This window comes from Papio anubis, chromosome X (assembly GCF_008728515.1).
Source record: "Papio anubis isolate 15944 chromosome X, Panubis1.0, whole genome shotgun sequence".
NCBI classification, from domain to species: domain Eukaryota; kingdom Metazoa; phylum Chordata; class Mammalia; order Primates; family Cercopithecidae; genus Papio; species Papio anubis.
The window spans coordinates 59579-82766 of record NC_044996.1 but is presented as its reverse complement, the minus strand read 5'-3'; the positions used below and the strand labels follow the sequence as shown (position 1 = coordinate 82766).

Sequence of the window (23188 nt, the reverse complement as noted above, 5' to 3'; positions counted from 1 at the left end):
ATAGCACTTTATTGGATTTGCTATTGTATTGTTCAGGAATTTGGCATCTATGTTTATAAGAGATAGTGGTCTGTAATTTATTTTTGTTTTTAGGTTTTGGTATCAGGAATATGCTGGCCTCATTAAACAAGTTGGGAAATGTTAACCTCTCTGTCTTCTGAGTTTAGGTGCTATTGGTATTATCTGTCGTAGATGTTTGGAAGAATTTACTAGTAAAGCAAATTGGGCCTCGAGGTTTCTTCGTTAGAAAATTTAAAATCTGCTATCTTGCTGTTTGTTTCCTATTTGTCCCACCTAGTCTTTGTGCCCTTTTTTTCCTGCCTTCCATTGGATTTAGTATATTGTTATTCCATTATGTCTCCTTTGTCAGTTTATTGGCTATAGCTCCATTTTGTCATTTTCTGATTGCTTTAGGGTTTACAGTATGTCTTTGATTTATAATCTCCCTTAAAGTGGCATTTTTCCACTTCATGAAGAGATAAGAACATTATAATAGTTTACTTCTATCTGTTTCTTCTTGGCCTTTATGCTATTGTTGACATATTTTTATTTACACATATATTAAAAACTTCAGAATACATTGTTAACTTTTTTTGTTTAAAGAGTTATCTTTTAAAGAGATTTAAATAATAAGGGAAGTCTCTTCTATTTACCTATGTATCTACCATTTCAGTGCTCTTAATTCTTTTGTGTAGGCCGAGTTTCTATCTGATGTTATTTTCTTTCTGCCTGTATGCTTTAATTTAACATATAATCTTCCATTGTAGTTCAAGTGTGTAGGTCTACTGGAAATGAATTTCAGGTTTGGTATGTCTGAAAAGTGTTTATTTCACTTCCTTTTCTTTTGAAAGATATTTTCACTGAGTATAGAATTCTAGGTCAGTGATTTTTCTTTTCCTTTAATACTTGACGAACAGTGGTTCATCACTGTCTTTTACATTGTTTCTGACAAGAATTTTGCTGTCATTCTTACGTACATAAAGTGTATTTTTTTTTTCTTCTGGATGCTTTAAAGATTTTCTCTTTATCATTGGTTTTAAGAAATTTGATTACAATATATATGCCTTGATATATATTTCTTTATGTTTCTTTGGCTTTGAGTTTGTTGTAGTTTTTATGAAATTATGAAAATCTTTAGCTCTTTCTACGCTTCCAGTTACATCTATATTAAGCCACTTGAAGCTGTCCCACAGCTCACTGATGCTTTGTTCATTTTTCAGTCTTGTTTCCACTGTGTTTCATTTAGAATAGTTTCTATTGCTATGTCTTCAAGTTTACTTATCTTTTCTTCTGCAGTTTGCAATCTGCTGTTTCTGTCCTGTGTATGTTTCATCTTTACAAGTTTGTTTTGGATCTTTTTTATATCTTCCATGTGTCTCCTTAACATGTGCATACTTTCCTCTACCTTCTTGAGTATACGAAGTGTATTTATAATTGAAGTGCTTATTCTACTTACATGTAATGCAAATTTTGATAGTTAGGTGTATCTTGCTCTTTGTTTTTATTTGCCCCATCCCCATCCTCTTCTTTTTTATTTTGATTGCTCAGGTACTTTTTAAATTGTTTTTTTTAAAATCATCTCTATTTGTTTTTTAACACCTCTATTGAGAAATAATTCACAGACCATACAAACTGCCCATTTAAAGGGTACACTTCAGTGGAATTTAGTATATTACATTATTAAAACTATGGTAAAATATGTATAACATAAAATTTTGCCATTTTAACCTTTTTAAAGTGCACAATTCAGTGGTGTTAATTACATCCACAGTGTTGTGTAACCATCACTACTACCTATTTCCAAAACTTTTTTATCACCCCCTAACAAAAACTCTGTAACCACTAAGTAATAATAACTCCCCATTCTCCTTACTCTCAGTCCCTGGTAATTCTAATCTACTTTCTGTCTCTGTGAATTTGCCTATTCTAGATATGTCATATAAGTGGGATCATACAAAATTTGCCCTTTTGTGTCTGGCTTATTTCACTAAGCATAATACTTTATTGCTTAAAAAAAAAAATGCTAACAATCACCTGAACCTTCGGTGAGTCTTAATCTTTTTGCTGGGTGGAGGGTCTCACCTTGATGTTAATGGCTACTGACTGATCGATGAGGCTGGTGGTTGCTGAAGGTTGTGGTGGCTGTGGCAATTTCTTAAAATAAGACAACAGTAAAGTTTACCACATTGATTGACTCTTTCACAAAAGATTTCTCTGTAGTATGTGTTGCTGTTTGATAGCAATTTACCGACAATAGGACTTCTTTCAGAATTGAAGTCAGTCCTCTCAAATCAGCTACAGTTGATGTAATTTTCTAAATTTTTGTTGTCATTTCAACAGTGTTCACAGCATCTTCACCAGGAGTAGTTGCCATCTCAAGAAACCACTTTCCTTGCCCATGCATAAGAAACAACTCCTCATTCATTAAAGTTTTATAAGAAACTGCAGCAGTTCAGTCATGTCTTCAGGCTCCAGTTCTAATTCTAGTTCTCTTCTGTTTCTACCACATGTGCAGTTACTTGCTCCACTGAAGTCTTGAACCCCTCAAAATCATTTGTGAGGATTGTAATCAGCTTCTTCCAAACACCTGTTAATGTTTATATTTTGACTTCCTCCCACGAATCATGAATGTTCTAAATGGCATCTAGAATGACGAATCCTTTCTAGAAGGTCTTCACTTTACTTTGCCCAGATCTATCAGAGGAATCATTATCTATGGCAGCTATACTAAATGTTTTTCTTAAATAATAAGACTCGAAAGTTGAAATCACTCCTTGATTCATGGGCAGCAGAATGGATGTTGTATTAGCAGGTGTGAACCCCGAAAGTCTGAGACAGGTCTCAGTCGATTTAGAAAGTTTGTTTTGCCAAAGTTGAGAGTGCACACCCATGACACAGCCTCAGGAAGTCCTGGCAACATGTGCCCAAGGTGGTCAGAGCCCAGTTTGGTTTTATGCATTCTAGGGAGACATGACACATCAGTCAACATATGCAAGATGAACATTGGTTCAGCCTGGAAAGGCGGGACAACTCGAAGCAAAGGCAGGAAGACTCGAAGTGGGGAGGGGGCTTCCAGGTCTTAGATAGGTAAGAGACAAATGGTTGTATTCTTTTTTTTTTTAATTTATTTTTTATTATTATTATACTTTAAGTTCTAGGGTACATGTGCATAACGTGCAGGTTTGTTACATATGTATACTTGTGCCATATTGGTGTGCTGCACCCATCAACTCGTCGTTTACATCAGGTATAACTCCCAATGCAATCCCTCCCCGCTCCCCGTGATAGGCCCCGGTGTGTGATGTTCCCCTTCCCGAGTCCAAGTGATCTCATTGTTCAGTTCCACCTATGAGTGAGAACATGTGGTGTTTGGTTTTCTGTTCTTGCGATAGTTTGCTGAGAATGATGGTTTCCAGCTGCATCCATGTCCCTACAAAGGACACAAACTCATCCTTTTTTATGGCTGCATAGTATTCCATGGTGTATATGTGCCACATTTTCTTAATCCAGTCTGTCACTGATGGACGTTTAGGTTGATTCCAAGTCTTTGCTATTGTGAATAGTGCGGCAATAAACATACGTGTGCATGTGTCTTTATAGCAGCATGATTTATAATCCTTTGGGTATATCCCCAGTAATGGGATGGCTGGGTCATATGGTACATCTAGTTCTAGATCCTTGAGGAATCGCCATACTGTTTTCCATAATGGTTGAACTAGTTTACAATCCCACCAACAGTGTAAAAGTGTTCCTATTTCTCCACATCTTCTCCAGCACCTGTTGTTTCCTGACTTTTTAATGATCGCCATTCTAACTGGTGTGAGATGGTATCTCATTGTGGTTTTGATTTGCATTTCTCTGATGGCCAGCGATGATGAGCATTTTTTCATGTGTCTGTTGGCTGTATGAATGTCTTCTTTTGAGAAATGTCTGTTCATATCCTTTGCCCACTTTTTGATGGGGTTGTTTGTTTATTTCTTGTAAATTTGTTTGAGTTCTTTGTAGGTTCTGGATATTAGCCCTTTGTCAGATGAGTAGATTGCAAAAATTTTCTCCCATTCTGTAGGTTGCCTGTTCACTCTGATGGTAGTTTCTTTTGCTGTGCAGAAGCTCTTTGGTTTAATTAGATCCCATTTGTCAATTTTGGCTTTTGCTGCCGTTGCTTTTGGTATTTTAGACATAAAGTCTTTGCCCATGCCTATGTCCTGAATGGTACTACCTAGGTTTTCCTCTAGGATTTTTATGGTATTAGGTCTAACATTTAAGTCTCTAATCCATCTTGAATTAATTTTCGTATAAGGAGTAAGGAAAGGATCCAGTTTCAGCTTTCTACTTATGGCTAGCCAATTTTCCCAGCACCATTTATTAAATAGGGAATCCTTTCCCCATTTCTTGTTTCTCTCAGATTTGTCAAAGATCAGATGGCTGTAGATGTGTGGTATTATTTCTGAGGACTCTGTTCTGTTCCATTGGTCTATATCTCTGTTTTGGTACCAGTACCATGCTGTTTTGGTTACTGTAGCCTTGTAGTATAGTTTGAAGTCAGGTAGCGTGATGCCTCCAGCTTTGTTCTTTTGACTTAGGATTGTCTTGGAGATGCGGGCTCTTTTTTGGTTCCATATGAACTTTAAAGCAGTTTTTTCCAATTCTGTGAAGAAACTCATTGGTAGCTTGATGGGGATGGCATTGAATCTATAAATAACCTCGGGCAGTATGGCCATTTTCACGATATTGATTCTTCCTATCCATGAGCATGGTATGTTCTTCCATTTGTTTGTGTCCTCTTTTATTTCACTGAGCAGTGGTTTGTAGTTCTCCTTGAAGAGGTCCTTTACATCCCTTGTAAGTTGGATTCCTAGGTATTTTATTCTCTTTGAAGCAATTGTGAATGGAAGTTCATTCATGATTTGGCTCTCTGTTTGTCTGTTACTGGTGTATAAGAATGCTTGTGATTTTTGCACATTAATTTTGTATCCTGAGACTTTGCTGAAGTTGCTTATCAGCTTAAGGAGATTTTGGGCTGAGACAATGGGGTTTTCTAAATATACAATCATGTCATCTGCAAAGAGGGACAATTTGACTTCTTCTTTCCCTAACTGAATACCCTTGATTTCTTTCTCTTGCCTGATTGCCCTAGCCAGAACTTCCAACACTATGTTGAATAGGAGTGGTGAGAGAGGGCATCCCTGTCTTGTGCCAGATTTCAAAGGGAATTTTTCCAGTTTTTGCCCATTGAGTATGATATTGGCTGTGGGTTTGTCATAAATAGCTCTTATTATTTTGAGGTACGTTCCATCAATACCGAATTTATTGAGCGTTTTTAGCATGAAGGGCTGTTGAATTTTGTCAAAAGCCTTTTCTGCATCTATTGAGATAATCATGTGGTTCTTGTCTTTGGTTCTGTTTATATGCTGGATTATGTTTATTGATTTGCGAATGTTGAACCAGCCTTGCATCCCAGGGATGAAGCCCACTTGATCATGGTGGATAAGCTTTTTGATGTGTTGCTGAATCCGGTTTGCCAGTATTTTATTGAGGATTTTTGCATCGATGTTCATCAGGGATATTGGTCTAAAATTCTCTTTTTTTGTTGTCTCTCTGCCAGGCTTTGGTATCAGGATGATGTTGGCCTCATAAAATGAGTTAGGGAGGATTCCCTCTTTTTCTATTGATTGAAATAGTTTCAGAAGGAATGGTACCAGCTCCTCCTTGTACCTCTGGTAGAATTCAGCTGTGAATCCATCTGGTCCTGGACTTTTTTTGGTTAGTAGGCTATTAATTATTGCCTCAATTTCAGAGCCTGCTATTGGTCTATTCAGGGATTCAACTTCTTCCTGGTTTAGTCTTGGAAGAGTGTACATGTCCAGGAAATTATCCATTTCTTCTAGATTTTCCAGTTTATTTGCGTAGAGGTGTTTATAGTATTCTCTGATGGTAGTTTGTATTTCTGTGGGGTCGGTGGTGATATCCCCTTTATCATTTTTTATTGCGTCAATTTGATTCTTCTCTCTTTTCTTCTTTATTAGTCTTGCTAGCGGTCTGTCAATGTTGTTGATCTTTTCAAAAAACCAACTCCTGGATTCATTGATTTTTTGGAGGGTTTTTTGTGTCTCTATCTCCTTCAGTTCTGCTCTGATCTTAGTTATTGCTTGCCTTCTGCTAGCTTTTGAATGTGTTTGCTCTTGCTTCTCTAGTTCTTTTAATTGCGATGTTAGAGTGTCAATTTTAGATCTTTCCTGCTTTCTCTTGTGGGCATTTAGCGCTATAAATTTCCCTCTACACACTGCTTTAAATGTGTCCCAGAGATTCTGGTATGTTGTATCTTTGTTCTCATTGGTTTCAAAGAACTTCTTTATTTCTGCCTTCATTTCGTTATGTACCCAGTAGTCATTCAGGAGCAGGTTGTTCAGTTTCCATGTAGTTGAGCGGTTTTGATTGAGTTTCTTAGTCCTGAGTTCTAGTTTGATTGCACTGTGGTCTGAGAGACAGTTTGTTATAATTTCTGTTCTTGTACATTTGCTGAGGAGTGCTTTACTTCCAATTATGTGGTCAATTTTGGAGTAAGTGTGATGTGGTGCTGAGAAGAATGTATATTCTGTTGATTTGGGGTGGAGAGTTCTATAGATGTCTATTAGGTCTGCTTGGTGCAGAGCTGAGTTCAATTCCTGGATATCCTTGTTAACTTTCTGTCTCGTTGATCTGTCTAATGTTGACAGTGGAGTGTTGAAGTCTCCCATTATTATTGTATGGGAGTCTAAGTCTCTTTATAAGTCTCTAAGGACTTGCTTTATGAATCTGGGTGCTCCTGTATTGGGTGCATATATATTTAGGATAGTTAGCTTTTCCTGTTGAATTGATCCCTTTACCATTATGTAATGGCCTTCTTTGTCTCTTTTGATCTTTGATGGTTTAAAGTCTGTTTTATCAGAGACTAGTATTGCAACCCCTGCTTTTTTTTGTTCTCCATTTGCTTGGTAAATCTTCCTCCATCCCTTTATTTTGATCCTATGTATGTCTCTGCGTGTGAGATGGGTCTCCTGAATATAGCAGACTGATGGGTCTTGACTCTTTATCCAGTTTGCCAGTCTGTGTCTTTTAATTGGAGCATTTAGTCCATTTACATTTAAGGTTAATATTATTATGTGTGAACTTGATCCTGCCATTATGACATTAACTGGTTATTTTGCTCGTTAGTTGATGCAGTTTCTTCCTAGCCTCGATGGTCGTTACATTTTGGCATGTTTTTGCAATGGCTGGTACCGGTTGTTCCTTTCCATGTTGAGTGCTTCCTTCAGGGTCTCTTGTAAGGCAGGCCTAGTGGTGGCAAAATCTCTAAGCATTTGCTTATCTGTAAAGGATTTTATTTCTCCTTCACTTATGAAACTTAGTTTGGCTGGATATGAAATTCTGGGTTTAAAATTCTTTTCTTTAAGAATGTTGAATATTGGCCCCCACTCTCTTCTGGCTTGTAGAGTTTCTGCCGAGAGATCTGCTGTGAGTCTGATGGGCTTCCCTTTGTGGGTAACCCGACCTTTCTCTCTGGCTGCCCTTAAGATTTTTTCCTTCATTTCAACTTTGGTGAATCTGGCAATTATGTGTCTTGGAGTTGCTCTTCTCGAGGAGTATCCTTGTGGCGTTCTCTGTATTTCCTGGATTTGAATGTTGTCCTGCCCTACTAGGTTGGGGAAGTTCTCCTGGATGATATCCTGAAGAGTGTTTTCCAACTTGGTTCCATTTTCCCCCTCACTTTCAGGCACCCCAATCAGACGTAGATTTGGTCTTAAATAATCCCATACTTCTTGCAGGCTTTGTTCATTTCTTTTTCTTCTTTTTTCTTTTGGTTTCTCTTCTCGCTTCATTTCATTCATTTGATCCTCAATCGCTGATACTCTTTCTTCCAGTTGATCGAGTCGGTTACTGAAGCTTGTGCATTTGTCACGTATTTCTCGTGTCATGGTTTTCATCTCTTTCATTTCGTTTATGACCTTCTCTGCATTAATTACTCTAGCCATCAATTCTTCCACTTTTTTTCCAAGATTTTTAGTTTCTTTGCGCTGGGTACATAATTCCTCCTTTAGCTCTGAGAAGTTTGATGGACTGAAGCCTTCTTCTCTCATCTCGTCAAAGTCATTCTCCGTCCAGCTTTGATCCGTTGCTGGCGATGAGCTGCGCTCCTTTGCCGGGGGAGATGTGCTCTTATTTTTTGAATTTCCAGCTTTTCTGCCCTGCGTTTTCCCCATCTTTGTGGTTTTATCTGCCTCTGGTCTTTGATGATGGTGATGTACTGATGGGGTTTTGGTGTAGGTGTCCTTCCTGTTTGATAGTTTTCCTTCTAACAGTCAGGACCCTCAGCTGTAGGTCTGTTGGAGATTGCTTGAGGTCCACTCCAGACCCTGTTTGCCTGGGTATCAGCAGCAGAGGCTGCAGAAGATAGAATATTTCTGAACAGCGAGTGTACCTGTCTGATTCTTGCTTTGGAAGCTTCCTCTCAGGGGTGTACTCCACCCTGTGAGGTGTGGGGTGTCAGACTGCCCCTAGTGGGGGATGTCTCCCAGTTAGGCTACTCAGGGGTCAGGGACCCACTTGAGCAGGCAGTCTGTCCCTTCTCAGCTCTCAACCTCCGTGTTGGGAGATCCACTGCTCTCTTCAAAGCTGTCAGACAGAGTCGTTTGCGTCTGCAGAGGTTTCTGCTGCGTTTGTTATTGTTTACTGTGCCCTGTCCCCAGAGGTGGAGTCTACAGAGACAGGCAGGTTTCCTTGAGCTGCTGTGAGCTCCACCCAGTTCGAGCTTCCCAGTGGCTTTGTTTACCTACTTAAGCCTCAGCAATGGCGGGGGCCCCTCCCCCAGCCTCGCTGCTGCCTTGCTGGTAGATCACAGACTGCTGTGCTAGCAATGAGGGAGGCTCCGTGGGTGTGGGACCCTCCCAGCCAGGTGTGGGATATGATCTCCTGGTGTGCCCGTTAGCTTAAAGCGCAGTATTGTGGTGGGAGTTACCCGATTTTCCAGGTGTTGTGTGTCTCAGTTCCCCTGGCTAGGAAAAGGGATTCTCTTTCCCCTTGCGCTTCCCAGGTGAGGCGATGCCTCGCCCTGCTTCAGCTCTTGCTGGTCGGGCTGCAGCAGCTGACCAGCACCGATTGTCCGGCACTCCCCAGTGAGATTAACCCCGTACCTCAGTTGAAAATGCAGAAATCACCGGTCTTCTGTGTCGCTCGCGCTGGGAGTTGGAGACTGGAGCTGTTCCTATTCGGCCATCTTGCTCCGCCTCCCGTTTCCTGACTTTTTAATGATCGCCATTCTAACTGGTGTGAGATGGTATCTCATTGTGGTTGTATTCTTTTGAGTTTCTGATGAGCCTCTCCAAAGGAGGCAATCAGGTACGCATTTATCTCAATGAGCAGAAAGGTGACTTTGAATAGAATGGGAGGCAGGTTGGCCATAAACAGTTCCCAGCTTGACTTTTCCCTTTAGCTTAGTGATTTGGGGGCCCCAAGATTTATTTTCCTTTCACACAGGCATGAAACCAACATTTGTCTCCTCATACGTCTCCATCAGAGCTCTTGAGTGACTAGGTTCATTGTCAATGAGCAGTAATACTTTGAAAGGAATCTTTTCTTTTTGAGCAGCAGATCTCCACAGATCTTCTGTACACCATCCTGTAAACAGATGTGCTATCTTCCAGGTTTGTTGTTCCATTTCAAGAGCACAGGCAGAGTAGATTTAGCATAATTCTTAAGAGCCCTAGATTTTCAGAATGTAAATTACCATTGGCTTCAACTTAGTCATCAGCTGCATTGGTCCCTAATAAAAGTCAGCTTATCCTTTGAAGCTTTGAAGCCAGGTATTGGCTTCTCTCTATGAAAGTCCTAGATGGCATCTTCTTCCAAAAGAACAGTGTTTTGTTTACACTGAAAACAATCTGTTGTTTAGTATAGCCACCTCTATCAATCTTAGCTAGGTCTCTTGGATAACTTACTGTGGCTTCTCTGTCAGCACTTGCTGTTTCACCTTGTACTTTCATGTTATAGAGGTGGCTTCTTTCCTTAAACCTCATGAACCAACTTCTGCTAGCTTTAAACTTTTCTTCTGCACCTTCCTCGCCTCTCTCAGCCTTCATAGAATTGAAGAGTTAGGGCCTTGCTCTGAATTAGGCTTTGGCCTAAGGAAATGTTTTGGCTGGTTTAATCTTCTATCCAGACCCCTGAAACATTCTCCATGTCAGCAGTAAGGCTGTTTTGCTTTCTTATGTGTGTGTTCACTAGAGTAGCACTCCTAATTTCCTTCAAGAACTGTTCCTTTACATTCACAACTTGGTTAACTGTTTGTCACAGGACACCAAACTTTAGACCCATCTCAGCTTTCAACATGCCTTACTCACTAAGCTTAATTATTTTTATCTTTTGATTTAAAGCAAGGGATGTATGACTTTTCCTTTCACTTGAATTCATAGATGCCATTGTAAGGTTATTAATTGGCCAAATTTCAATATTGTGTCTCGGCAAATAGGGAGGCCTGAGACGGAGAGAGATAAGAGAATAGCTGGTCAGTGGAACAGTTAGAACACACAACATTTATCAGTTAGCTCCATCATCTTATATAGGCATAGTTTATGGCACCCTAAAACAATCACAATAGTAACATCAAAGGTCACAGATCGTCATAACAGATAGAATGAAAATAATGAAAAGTTTGAAATGTTATAACAAAACGCAGACATGAAGTGATCACATGCTGTCAGAAAAATGGTGCTGCCAAAACCAAACACTGCATTTTCTAATTCATAAGTGGGAGTCGAACAGTGAGAACACATGGACACACGGAGGGCAACATCACACACCGGGGCCTGTCGGGGAGTTGGGGCTAGGGGGAGAGCATTAGGAGAAATACCTAATGTAGATGACAGGTTGATGCATGCAGCAAACCACCATGGCACGTATATACCTATATAAGAAACCTGCACGTTCTGCACATGTATTCCAGAACTTAAAGTATAATAATAATAATAATAAAAAGAAACAAAAAGTACAGGCCAAGCAGAAAAAAAAAACACCAGAAAAATGGTGCTGATAGTCTCATCATGGGGTTTCCACAGACCTTTGATTTGAAAAAAAAAGCAAAAAAACACCAGTATGCATGAAGTGCGATAACATGAAGTACAATAAAAGGAGATATGCCTGCAATTCTTTCTGTTGTTCTTTATTGTTTTCTGCAGTTCTGTTTCCATGTACAATTTTTTTGCTTCAAACTGAAGTTCTTTTATTGTTTGTTACAATGTTGATCCTGATGGGAGATTCTCTAAGCTTTTGTCTGAAAATCTGGTTTCATCATTTTGTTGAAGAATACTTTATAGTTTTTTAGTTTTTCACAATGTCAATTTAAAAAAAAAATTAGTGCTTTAAAAATGCCATTCCATTTTTCTTTGGCTTTCACATGTTCTTGGAGAGATTGTCATCTCTCTTAGTCTTACTTGAAAAATAGTGATTCTTACCCCACCTTTGGCTGTTTTTATTGTTGTTGTTTGTTTTGTTTTTTTTAAGACAGAGTCTCTCTCTGTCACCCAGGCTGGAGTGCAGGGGCATGATCATGGCTTACTGCTGCCTCCACCTCCCGGGCTCAAGTGATCCTCCTGCCTTGCCTCAGCCTCCCAAGTAGGACCACAGGCATGCGCCATCACACTTAGCTAATTTTTAAAATTTTTCTTAGAGATAGGGGTCTCCCTATGTTGCTCTGGCTGGTCTCAAACTCCCAGGCTCACGTGATCCTCCCACCTTGGCTTCCCAAAGTGCTGGAAAGATAGGCATGAGCCACCACACCTGGCCCCCTTTGGCTGGTTTTAAGAGTGTCTTTTTATATTTGGTTTTCAACTTTTTATATATGGTTATTAGCTTTCTGTGGCTGCTATCACAAATTATCACAAATCTGGTGGCTTAAAACAACAAAAATTTATTTTCTCCCACCCCTGGATTTCAGAAGTTCAAAATTAGCATAACTGGGCTGAAATTAAGGTGTTAGCAGGGCTACACTCCTTCCAGAGGCTCTAGGAGAGAATCTGTTCGTGCCTCTTCCAACTTCAGATGGCTGCCAGTATTTCTTTTTTTTTTTTTTTTTTTTTTTTTGAGACGGAGTCTCGCTCTGCCGCCCAGGCTGGAGTGCAGTGGCCGGATCTCAGCTCACTGCAAGCTCCGCCTCCCGGGTTCACGCCATTCTCCTGCCTCAGCCTCCCGAGTAGCTGGGACTACAGGCGCCCGCCACTGCGCCCGGCTAGTTTTTTGTATTTTTTTAGTAGAGACGGGGTTTCACCGTGTTAGCCAGGATGGTCTCGATCTCCTGACCTTGTGATCCGCCCGTCTCGGCCTCCCAAAGTGCTGGGATTACAGGCTTGAGCCACCGCGCCCGGCGGCTGCCAGTATTTCTTGACTTGTGGCTGTATCATTGTAGTCTCTGCCTCCATATTCACATTACCTTCTCCTTTGCATGTGTGTCAAGTCTCCATCTACTTTCCTTCTCTAGAGACATTTGTGATGTCATTTAGGGCTCATATGTATAATCCAGGATACGCTCTTCATCTCAAGATTCTTGACATAATCACATCTGTAAAGACCCCTTTTCCAGATAATATCACATATGTCACATTCACAGGGATTAGGACACAGGCATATCTTAGGGCAACATCTAACAATTGTTCTTTATAGGTGAACTTGTGTTTTTTTTTTTTTTTTTTTTTTTGAGACGGAGTCTCGCTCTGTCACCCAGGCTGGAGTGCAGTGGCCGGATCTCTGCTCACTGCAAGCTCCGCCTCCCGGGTTTACGCCATTCTCCTGGCTCAGCCTCCCGAGTAGCTGGGACTACAGGCGCTCGCCACCTCGCCCGGCTAGTTTTTTTGTACTTTTTTTTAGTAGAGACGGGGTTTCACTGTGTTAGTCAGGATGGTCTCGATCTCCTGACCTCGTGATCCGCCCGTCTCGGCCTCCCAAAGTGCTAGGATTACAGGCTTGAGCCACCGCGCCCGGCCTAGGTGAACTTGTTTTAACAGGTGGTTTGTCAGTGTTCAGGTGTTGACCTGAGGATGGTGGAGGAATCTCCATTACAACCTGTTGAATCACACAACTATGTTCGGATTTATTAGTTTCATTCCTCACTGCTTTTTCTCATCTACATCATCTTCCTCTTTCTTGAATTATGTATTGTGAATTAGTCTTTGTAGTATATCCTCACACATCATCTTCATATGAGTTTGTGGGTGATAATCCCTTCAAGAACAAAAGTGTTATTTTGGTCTCATATTTGAACAATGTTGACTAGTGTAGAAGCCTAGGGTTAAGATCATTTTCTCTCAAAATTCTCTGAATATTGCCGCGTTTCAGTGCATGAAGAGTTTAGGCATCTAAGAAGCTCAACAACTATATAGCTTACACGTTTTTTATTTGGGCCAAGTTTGAGGACTGCAACCCAGAAGCGTAGATTCAAGTTGCTCTGAATGAAACTAATTAGCAGCCGTTACAAGTAGGTTTTTAAAGGAAAAAAGGAGAGGCAGTATCTAATTTGTTTACCAAGAATTTACATTAAAATAACAAGTTATTGATTGGCTATACATTGTCCTTTGTATCACAGATTCCAGGAACATGAAGATAATGGTCGAGGGAGCTAGTCAGCAACAAAATGCCTTTAAACAGTTGCCCCTCTGGGTATTGTGTGGGGGGTGTGACTGAAGTCCCCATACTCATGTCTTCTGGGCCTGATAAATTTTATATACTTCACATAGCTCAGGCTGCTCTGAGCTGTTTTTCTTTTCTCATTTCCCCCTTTTGATCAAAATTTTTCTCTTCTGAAAGCATTGATGATTAGCATTTTAGATGTAAGTTTATCCCATGTCACTGGGGAGACTTATTCCCAGATATTCTTGTCCCATGTTGGATGGAAAGAGGTAAAAAAGGTACTATGGCTTAAAGAAGTTAATGAGGTCTCCAGGCTAAACTGATTGGCAACACAGAGGGGCAGAGCAACAGGATCTCAGTCAAGCCACCCACTCATGATGGAGCCATGGCATGAACAACTATACAGTTTACTCAAGTCCACCCTCACTTATGACACCAACTGCAAGTTTGGGGATTCCCCAAACCACCCTCAGATTTGATAGTTCATTAGAAGGATTTATAATACTCCATAAACACTGTTATACTCACAGTTATGGTTTATTACAGGCAAATTATGCATAGTAAGACCAGCCAAGGGAAAAAGTGTATAGGGTGGAGTTTGGGAAGATACCAAATGTAGAGCTTCTGTTGTCCTCTTCCCATGGCGTCAGGACACATTACTCTCTTGGCATCAATCTGTGACAAAATGTACAGAGCATTGCCCAACAGGGAAGCTTACCCAAGCCTTAGTGTTCAGAGTTTTTATTGGGGTTTTATTATGTAGGCATTATTGACTGACTGCCCTCTGGCTTGATCTCAGTCTCCAGCTCCACTGGCTGTGATCCACAGCCTCCTAAATCACACAGTTATTTTTTTCTGGAGTGTCTTTTCCCCACCCTAAATCACACTGTTACTATCTAGATTACAATCTATTAGAAAAATAAATCAAGGCTGTGCATGGTGGCTCATACCTATAATCCTAATATGTCGGGAGACCAAAGCCAAAAGATCTCTAAAATCCAGAAGTTCAAGACCAGCCTGGGCAACAAAGTGAGACCTTATCTCTACAAAACAAAAAAAAAAAACAAAAAAAAAACAAAAAGAAAAAATTAGGTATGATGGGGTGCGCCTGTAGTCCTAGCTACTTGGGAGGCTGAAGATGGAGAATTGCTTGAACCCAGGAATTCAGAGCTGCAGAGAGCTATGATCACACCACTGCACTCCAGGCTGGGTTACAGAGGGGTGACCTCCATCTCAAAAAAAAAAAAAAAAATTTTTTTTTAAAGCCCATTTATGATAGCATCAAAAAGAGTAAAATATGAATATATTTTAACCAAGGATGTAAAAAATGTGCACACTGATGAAAGAAATTGAAGAAGACACAAATCAATGGAAAGATATTCTATGTTTGAATCAATATTATTAAAATGTTCATACTGCCCAAAGCAATACACAGATTCAACACAATCCCTATTGAAATTCCAATGGCATTTTTCACAGAATAGAAAAAACAATTCTAAAATGTGGATGAAACTAGAAGACATTATATTAAGTGAAATATACCAGATACAAATGGACAAATACTGTATGATTTCACTTATATATGGGATCTAAGAAAATTGTTGATTTCAGAAAAGCAGAGAGAGAACAGTGGTTGCCAGGGGGTGGGAGACATGGAGAGATGTTGGTCAAAGTGTATAAACTTACAGTTATAAGATGAATAAGTTCTGGATATTGGACATACAGCATGGCAACTATAGTTAATAATAATGTATTGAATATTTGAAATATGCTGTAAGAATAAATCTTAAGCATTCTCACCACACATCCAAACAACTAACTATGTGAGGTGATGGATATTTTACTTAGCTTGATTGTGGTAATCATTTCATGATGTATACATATATCAGAATATCACATTGTATACCTTGAATATATACCATTTTTATTTGCCAATTATACTTCAAGGCAGAAAAACATAAAATGAGTAGAAACAAAAGGTTGGAGTTCTGAAATGTTACTAAAAGTAACATTTGCCTTTTTTCAATATTCTTGCCACATGGTACGTAGGTCCTTTTAGTCTGAAGATTCAAGTATTTCTTATTTGGGGGATATTTTCTTCAGTTAGTCCTTTGATTATTGATCTTTCTCTTCTGGTTGTATTCTCTCCTGTGACTGCTAATAGGTGCCTAAATCAGTACCAGGCACATAATAAGCACATATTAAGTATCTGTTGATTTTATAAATCGATCCTGGATTTGCTTGATCAGTTTTCCATGTATCTTACATCTTCTTTCATAATTTACAACCTAGACATTTTGCTCTGTTTTCAGAGCAATTTTTTTTGAATTGTTACTGCAGAAGCTACTTTTGCTCATTTATGTTCTGCTTTTAAAAAATTATGCCAGTCATTTTATTAAAATACAGTTTTTGGAATATTGTCTTATGTTATCTAATTTTTTATGTCCTCTGATGACTTTGTGTGAAACTAGTGCAATTATGTCTTGTATCTGAGGATAATTATTAGACATTTTTTATTACTATTATTCTATCTTGTTTCCCATATTAACTTAGTTCCATTAAGGACTGTTTCCCCCCATTGCTTTTTTTGTCTCCACACTTTAAGCACTATTTCTTCTCAAAAGTTCTAGTCCATATGTATATTCTATTCAACATATATATTTAGCTCTAGATGTAACCAGTTTTGGTCTGTGCCTCCAGGTGGCATCCTGTGCACTCTTCATCAAGTGAAAGCCAAAGGCTGGTGCCCCTGTCAGTTGTTCTACCGCAGAGACTTTGTGGAGTATGTGGTTGGAGATTAATCTATGGTTAAGGGAGTGGTTTTTTTAAAAACCAGTATGTTGAAGTATGATATACATAAGTGCGTCAACTGTGAGCATACAACTTGTATTTTCACAAAGTGAACATACCATGTAGAACCAACACCCAGATTAAGAACTAGAGCATGAACAGGATCCCAGAAGCTCCCTTTTGCCTTCTGTTAGTCGCTGCTCCCCTCCAAAGGTGGCCACTGTCCTGATTTCTCCACATAGATTAATAAAATACAGCAGGGGCCTAGAGTGGTGGCACACAACTATAGTCCCAGCTACTCGGGAGGCTGAGGTGGGAGGATCGTTGGAGCCCAGGAGGTCGAAGCTGCAGTGAGTCGTAATTGTGCCACGGCACTCCAGCTGGGGCGACAGAGCAAGACCCTGTCTCAAAATAAATAATAAAACATAGCTGGTACTCTGTTTATGTCAAGTTTCTGTTGCTCAAAATGATGTTTATGAGATTCATCTGTGGTAAATTGGGTAAATGTAATAGTAGATTGTGAATTGTCATTGCTGTATTGTATACCATGTTATGACTCTCCTACAATTTATTTATGCATTGTACAGTTGATGGGCATTTGGGTGGTTTCCAGTTTAAGGTATGAAAAGTAGTGCTATCCAGAACATTTTTGTATATGTCTTTTGGTGAATTTGTTCATAAATCTGTTGGGTACATACCCAGAGTGGAATTGCTGGATTATTAGGAGGTTTCGTTGGTTGGTTGGTTGGTTGCCTTTTTGTTTTAAACTCCTTGTATCCTGGTGGGAATCGTTCAGTAGATACTGAGAAATTGATGAGGCAAAAGAAAATGGATAGCAGAAGGAATGAAGTTCTATGGGTTTTGGCCCTCACTAAAGTAAATACATATCTTCCTATGGAAATCAAACAGGTTTTTATGGCTCAAAGCCCCAGAATTATACTGGGCAGAATAGGCAAATGTGCTTGCAGTCAGCTGGCTTTAAAGGAGCCTTTCTTATTGGAAGTATAGAGAGTAAAATGCTTTTCCACTAGGGGAAGAACCACTTCTGGTGCTCAACATCATGTGCATTGCTGCAGTGGAGAAGAAAAAAGAGGGAAGCCTTTTAATTGGGCTCATACTGCTTATGATAGGCCTGGTAGAGTCTTGCTTTTGGCAGCTATTGAGTATGAATGGCCAGTCTCTACTTGTAAAGAGAGATCATTGGACTTAAACAGAATTAATGGAAGTAAAATGTTCGCATGTTGTTATTGCAAATCATTCATGTAGTCAGTGCCAGGGGTTAAACAATTCTTGTCTCTTTTCTAGTCTGTCACCTTCAAAACTACCAGCAGAAATCTTGCTCGAGCCATGTGTATGAAGAACCTCAAGCTCACGATCATTATCATCATCGTATCAATTGTAAGTTTTTGTCCTTTTAGTGTACGGCTTTATTTTTCAGTCTCTAAGAAATTAGGTACTAGAATTATTTCTCAGTGATTAACACTCTGAAATGAGCTACATATGTCTTTTAATAGTGAAACACATGACCAGGCAGTGGCTTTCCTATGAAGTCACATAGGAAATATCTCTACTTAAACCCCTCCTTCCTATTGAGAATTATTATATATAAAGAGACATATAAAACTGACATCACAGAAATGTAGTTATTTTAAATAAAGATATTTCTGTTTATATGTAATGGGTTTATTGTTTTTATTTGTATATTAATTATGTATTTTTAAAGTTTTAATTTCTAATATGGCAAATGCTGATAATTATAATCCCCCTTAAACAAGAACTCTTTGAAGTCCTCAGTAATTTTTGAGTGTGTAAAGAGGTCCTAAACCACAACTTTAAAAACTATTGCTAACGGGTGGGGGGTTCTTCACCCTGTTCATGGTCAGATAAAGTTGCCTTTCCTCCCCATCCTCCAGTCATGTCCAGAAGCCCAAAGTTACCTCCAAGCAGATACCTCTGACCCTGCATCTCCTCGACCACAGTTTAAGGGTCCTCTGCCTTAGACAGTTGGATTTATCTAAAAGAGAAGAGCAGTCATAGATCTGTAGATTTTATACTGGAAGTAATTGTCATGGCCTTGAATGGTTCCTTGCTCAGGCTTCTCTTTTTAACATCACATTTTAGGCTCCTGAGCTTAGCTTCTTATTGTTTGGTCTGGGAGTTTAGGTTGATTTGTGCAGCTGAATTTTTGTTAAATTCAGAATATATTTACTGATTACTTACTACATGCAGAGCACAGCTCTAAATGCAATATCAATCTTTGCCAAAAGGTGTTGTCACCTAACGAGATGTACTTCAGCTTCAAAAATCCTTATATTACAGCTGTGACAAATAGTCAACTTTACATCAAGTTGGTAAACTTTACATTTGTTTCTTGTGTATGTGTGAATATGATGTCAGAAGTTCAACCTATTCATTAATAAACAGAATTTGCTGTAATCTGCCTCCCAACCCTGACCATATTTACAGTTCCCTACAAGGCAAATGCTGCTCACTTTTGGAGCAAAGGGTATGCAATTCATAAATGCATCCTTTTCCAAGCTTGCAAGTAATGAAATCAGTCACTTAAAGATCTCAAGAAGTTGCAATTTAAAGCAAAATAAAGCCAGGCATAGTGGCTTATTCCTGTAATCCCAGAACTTTGGGAAGCTGAGGCGGGAGGATCGCTTGAGGCCAGGAGTTTGAAGCCATCCTGGTCAACATAGTGACACCCTATCTCTACAAAAATAAAAAATAAAAATAAAGCAAAATAAAGTGACTAATGCAGTGAACCTAATGTTTAAAATTTGTTTTTTTTTGTAATATAATAATGTGAACAAGTAGTGACTATTTTATAATTTAAAATTAAAATCTAAAATTAAAAAGCAAACACATCTGTAATAGCACCAGTATTTTTGCAATGTTACTTACATCATCTGCTTTTCTTTGTTTTGGTCATCGTAATTATTGTGTCATTATCCACTGAACAGTTCATAGCAGTATTCTTTCCCATAAGTGATACAGATGAAAGCCTTCTACTCAGGCTTTTAAAATATATTCTTATATTAATCACAAATTAAATTCATGTGCAAAACCTAAAAATATAATTAATGAAATCATAGTTCAGGAGAATTATGCTTATTTGTGATTTTTTTATGACTTGTTAATCACACGTCAGTAAGAGTTGCTCATTTAGCCTTGATTCTGCCGAGTTACCAGTGAAGAGCAACAACCCCACTGCTTTCTCTCCCACTGAAGGAAACGCTAGAATTCAAGCGGGTGTGAGTTACACCAAAAAGGACAATTTTAACTACACTTCTGTCTTGGAAAATACTTGATTAGTGTGTTCCATTACTACATAACTGCTACTCTAATGGAATCAGAAGTATTTTTTAATAAGGCTCTACTTCCCTATATATATTATTTAGAATAACATGATTGATTCAAGAAAATAAAATTGCCCTCCTCCTCCCTCCAGGTATTCATCTATATCATTGTCTCACCTCTCTGTGGTGGATTTACATGGCCAAGCTGTGTGAAGAAATAAGAAAAAGTTATCATTAACCAAGGATATGAGAGAACAAGGAGTTAAAAGCAATCCATGTGACTCAAGCCTTTCACATACTGACAGATGGTATCTGCCAGTCTCTTCAACCCTCTTCTCACTTTTTAAAATCTTGTTCCATGCCTCCAGGTTTACCTTTGTCTTATCAACCAGTTTATTCCCATGAACTTCAGATTGAACCATTCATTGCAGCAGTAGCCTTAAAATGGCTTTTGTTTATTTCTTTGGTTTGTTTACTAGTGTCATCTATTTAGAGCAACATTTTTGTTTTTAATTGCACAAAGCTGTCGCCACTAGTCTTATGAGCTATCTTCTAAAACTGTGGAGAAGTTTTGTATGTGCACACAGAAGTATTCAAGAGACAGTATTGCTAACATCTCATTTTAATGTCTTTTGTTAATGAGAAGTTTTAGGTGCTTCAAAACAATATAAATGGATAATAGTTGTGATTTGGGGAATTGTAATGACGTTGGTGCTGCTTCCTTCTAAGAGCTCAAAGTATGAAACATTCTTATTTCAGTTAGAAATGTTCAGATGGGGAGCATTTTGCTAGACCATTAGAAGCACACAGATTATCCTTGTTCTCCTAGTATTCCCTTTCAGGAATAAAGTTCAGTGTGCTGATCATTCACAATACAGTGGATAGCTTGATATCTTCTGTTTTCCCATTGCAGTTGATTTGAGAAGATGAAGATTTAAATATTGTTGAAGGTTGCAGTTTTTTAATTGTGTTCCTTCTTCTTCTGTGAATATTTAGGGAAATCATGTCACTAATAGAATATGTAGTAGAGGGAGCGGGGAGGTAAATTCCTCTGACTTGCCAAAGAAAAAGAAGGGAACCACAATGGATGTGTTAGCATTTTAGCTGTGCAAAGGGGAGGTAGTGTGGGAAAAGTGTTTCCATTCTGGGAAAAGGCCAAACCTAATACGGTCAGCAGTCAACTCTAGGGTTTGGGCTTGACTCCTGTTGAATAATAGTTTGAGCATTCTTTGTGGTTTAATAAATTCTTAAATCTGCCTAGTTTTGATGAATTCTTTTGTGAAACTTGAAAGAGAATAGATAGTATGACATATAGAATTAATACAAAACAGTTTAACCATTTAACTGCAGTGTAAGAAAATTGGACTGTAATCATATCGCTACTGGCATCTGTTATCTAGTATGCATTTCTGGTGTGTATCTGAAAGGAAGACATTTTCTACCCTAGATCCAATTGCATTTATTTATCAATAAGTGCCATTAAATTGAAATTATATTACATTTTACACTTTCTCAATGAATGAACAAATTAGTCTGTAGAATCTAGCCACCTGTTTAGCCTAGTCATGTGCCTTGAACATATATGTGTCCCATAATCTAGCTTATGGTACCTGTTCTTCCATCCAAACCTTTCAATTCATGCTATCTGATTCATTTATTTGACATATATCTTAGGCCCACTTGAACTCTTTTCTTGTTTATCTAGCATAGCACAAATGTTTTTCCAGTCTTCTTTATCAACACTAATGCCTCTTAATTGCATCAGCATTTCCTATTGGAAAATACATCTGTCCCAGAAAAACATTTGGCATTCCTGAATAATTTCCAAATGTTTTTAATCCAAAGAAAAAGGTTTCAAGTTTATTCCCCTTTCTTATACACACCTGAATAAAATTGATGTGCATGTTTTAGGGATCAATAACCTAACTGTTCCTTGGTCTATTTATGTATAAGAATGCTTTTTAAAGCACATGTCTCATTTTAAATGACGCACAAACTGAAGACGTTAATAAAATTTAAGAGTAATACAATGATTTGCTTGTTTTAAAAGTTCTTTCTGGAACCTAATTTCTTCTGATGACATTTGCCATTGTATACAGAACAAAAGTATTTTACTTATGCCGAAAATATATTAAAAAGTGTTACCTGGAGACTTTCAGTAAAGATCTATAGCATAGTTTCAGGTGTGTAGAATTTCTTCAAAAGACACAAATGAACTTAAAAAATATATAGCCCATGGTGAAACCAATGAAAGATTCTGAAATGATCACACAGCCTTCACAACGATTGTCGTGAGCCCATGATTTAGATAGATCTGAAAAAGAACCCCAGGGATTGTCATCCAGTTCAGCACAATTCTGAAAAGTCTTTCTATCTAAAGTTAAATGACTGGTTCTGAAAGAGACTCAAAGGGAAGGCATAATGGTGGGAGGGAATAATTCATTATAGCAAACAGGGTTACCTAAACAGAAATAAAAGAAAAACGGGCACAAATCAAATATACAAATAGGTCACAACAAAATAATCAGTCACTTGGGACCTCTGAACGTAAGGTGGCTAAAGTCAGGTATAGAATATGTTTTTGTTACAGGCTGCAGTAACTTAAAAACAGCCTATTTAAGTTCTCCCTTGGCTTTATCCAGATTTCAACTGAAGTATGCATTCTCTAAAACACACTTAGAGAAAAATAAAAGATGGTTATTTATTTGGTTATGAATAAAGGAAGAAGTGACACCAACTATTTCTCTTCAAACACGTGGCAAAAAAAAAAAAGTGTCACAGTCCAAAAGTTTCCTTAATAGTGAATGTAGGTGCCTTTAGATAATAGTTTCTTGCTTGACTCTGTTGGTATCTATCTTTTCTGGCCTCAAGATAGACAAAGATACTGGGTTGCTTCCCAGGGTATCTTGATGGAAATGAATGTAACAACTATAACAGCAGCACCCTAGACCCTACCAAAGTGTTCTACATTAGAAGCAAGTCTATTTCTTGCAATGCCATCTTCTCAAGTATAATAAACAGGGTGGAAGTAGTGGTTGTGGTTGCCGTGTATATCAGTGTGAATCCAGTGAAGACAGCAGAGCCAAGACAAGTGTTTGGAAAACAGAGTTTAATATAGGATTCAAGGTTACACAAATGTGTGACAAACTGGGAAGTGAAGGTCTGGAAGGCAGGTACCAGAAGATCAGAAGAACAGTCCTAGCACTTTCACTTGAGGCATTGACATAGGCGGACAGGTTAGAACTTGCTGGAAAACCTGAGAATCCCTGTATGTCTGCTTGCTGATATGGTTTTGCTGTGTCCCCACCCAAATCTCACCTTGAATCGTAATCCCAATAATCCCCACATGTCGAGGGAGGGACCTGGTGGGAGGTGATTGGACCATAGAGGCAGTTTTCTCCATGTCATTCTCATGATAGTGAGGGAGTTCTCATGAGATCTGA

The 23188-nt window shown here is 38.7% G+C and overlaps 1 protein-coding gene across 2 annotated transcripts in view; it reads left to right on the top strand.

Annotated features, from left to right (window-relative positions):
• Positions 1 to 21778, top strand: part of VAMP7 (vesicle associated membrane protein 7) — a 58839-nt gene extending 37061 nt beyond the window's left edge. For both annotated transcript variants that reach the window (XM_021932817.2, XM_031660639.1), the window contains exons 7-8: positions 17749 to 17841; positions 19898 to 21778. In XM_021932817.2, the coding sequence (XP_021788509.2) occupies positions 17749 to 17841; positions 19898 to 19966 (162 nt within the window). In that variant the 3' untranslated portion in view covers positions 19967 to 21778. The remainder of the gene's footprint in view (positions 1 to 17748; positions 17842 to 19897) is intronic.
• The last annotated feature ends 1410 nt before the right edge of the window (positions 21779 to 23188 follow it).